At 55.7% G+C, this 1,768-nt stretch overlaps 1 protein-coding gene across 1 annotated transcript; it reads left to right on the top strand.

Moving 5' to 3' along the window:
- Nucleotides 1–1,367: 1,367 nt before the first annotated feature.
- SDRG_17407 (hypothetical protein) lies at nt 1,368–1,763 on the top strand (the record flags this gene model as incomplete). Its single annotated transcript, XM_008623649.1, has 1 exon — nt 1,368–1,763. A coding segment is annotated over one exon (396 nt), but the record flags the coding sequence as incomplete, so codon positions are not given.
- Between the last annotated feature and the right edge of the window lie 5 nt (nt 1,764–1,768).

Genomic DNA, 1,768 nt, shown 5'->3' with positions numbered 1-1,768 from the left:
GGGGTTCACTGTAGCGTCGACGACCGGTGCCGTCATCAGCCGTGCCTCGCGTTCTCGTTCCTGGAATTCGGCACCGGCTTCGGTCGGCGATGATTGCCCCATCAGCCTGCATTTCGTATCGCGCGATGCAATCTTGCGGGTTGCACGGTGGCCGCGACGCTATTTCTCACACACAACACGTTGAAGCTACATTTTCCACCACGTGGTATGTTCAAAACACAATATGAAAAGGACAGGGAAGTGATAAATACGTGATAAAGACGTGTAAAACACATTTGACACCTGTGCAAGTGCTCACGTGGGCCCTAGAATCGCTGCATGGGATTGGCTATTGCCTGTATGGGAAATCGATTGCTCACACTTTTGTGGTCAACAGCGAGCGACATATGGCATTACACCGAGGCGTGAGAGGACTTCTGACCAACCGAGTTTAGGTGGGACCGGGTTCGACGTTCGTTGTACGAGCGGAACGAACGGCTTGTGAAAGGGTGCTTTGCACAATTGCCAAGTCCAGGGCATTTTGTGCGAGTTGGTTCGTGTGCCAAGAGCAAGACCACGGGAGCTCTCGTGGCGTGGGCAGCTGTAAACTTCAGGGAACCTTGCAATCACCAGCTCTACCATGTCGCGCATGTCCCAAATGCCAGTCAAGTGACACGCAAGACAGGCGCGGGCGCGAAAATTGCGGCGAGCGCGATGACTTGTGTTGTGCTTGGTTGCGTCCTCGAATGCGGCACTTGGTTCGTCCAGAAGTCACAATCTTCTCGGTGCTACAACCTCAAATTGCAGTTTGCAGTTTAAAACCAAACGGCAAAGTCGGGTTGAGACAGAGATGTGCCGCGATGCAGAGAAATCGATCGTACGAATGTCTTTTCCAGGATCGGCCAGAGGCGCCCACGAGTCAGCGAAGAGGTTGGCGTGCGAGGGCAGGCGAAGAATGCGGTCATGGCGCATTCCCTTTCTGGGGCGACGAAGGCCCATTGAACCGGATGCATCTTTGCTCACGACCGCAATGGTGGTGTGCGAGTGTGTGATTTTTACGCGTCACTGGACTGTCATTGTGGTGGGAAGTGGCGTGGCCAAGCCTTTGATTTGCACGAAAAGGGGTCGTGTCCGCGCCCACAACATACAAAGAGCAAGTACAACAAGGTGGGACAGCACCCCCTTTTCGTAACGACAACAAAAGCTGTTTTGAAATCGTGCTCAATTTACTCATCAGCCAAATCGTTGATGAATAGGCCGCTTTGCATCATCGCTCGCGTGCCTCAGGAGTGCAACTCATCTGCTTCAGGCGACGATGCTACTGCAGGTAGTATCTGTGGTGAGCAAGACTCATTATCGCTTTTGCTGGCTCGACCACCCATCCCGCCATGCCACCTGCGCCACAATCCGCCGATGCGTTCCTCCAGGACGGCTCGGACGCCTTCCATGCATCGCTCGCCGCGCAGCTTGAAGCGTCCATGGGCAAGGCCATGCCGCAGATGGAGATCCGCTTCCAGGATCTCGCCATTTCGGCCGACGTCGCGGTCGCTACCAAGGACGGCCACGAGCTCCCGACCTTGCTCAACCACGCTAAGAAGTCGGTCATGGGTCTCTTCAGCTCCAAGCGCACGATCCGCAAGGAGGTGCTGCACCCGATGTCGGGTGTCTTCAAGCCCAGCACGACGACGCTCCTTCTTGGCCAGCCCGGCTCGGGCAAGTCGTCGCTCATGAAGATCCTCTCGGGTCGCTTTCCCATGCACAAGAACATCACGGTGGGCGGCAACGTCAC

The sequence above is a fragment of the Saprolegnia diclina genome, assembly GCF_000281045.1.
Source record: "Saprolegnia diclina VS20 unplaced genomic scaffold supercont1.339, whole genome shotgun sequence".
NCBI classification, from domain to species: Eukaryota; Oomycota; class Saprolegniomycetes; order Saprolegniales; family Saprolegniaceae; genus Saprolegnia; species Saprolegnia diclina.
This window is presented reverse-complemented; position numbering and strand designations above follow the sequence as displayed.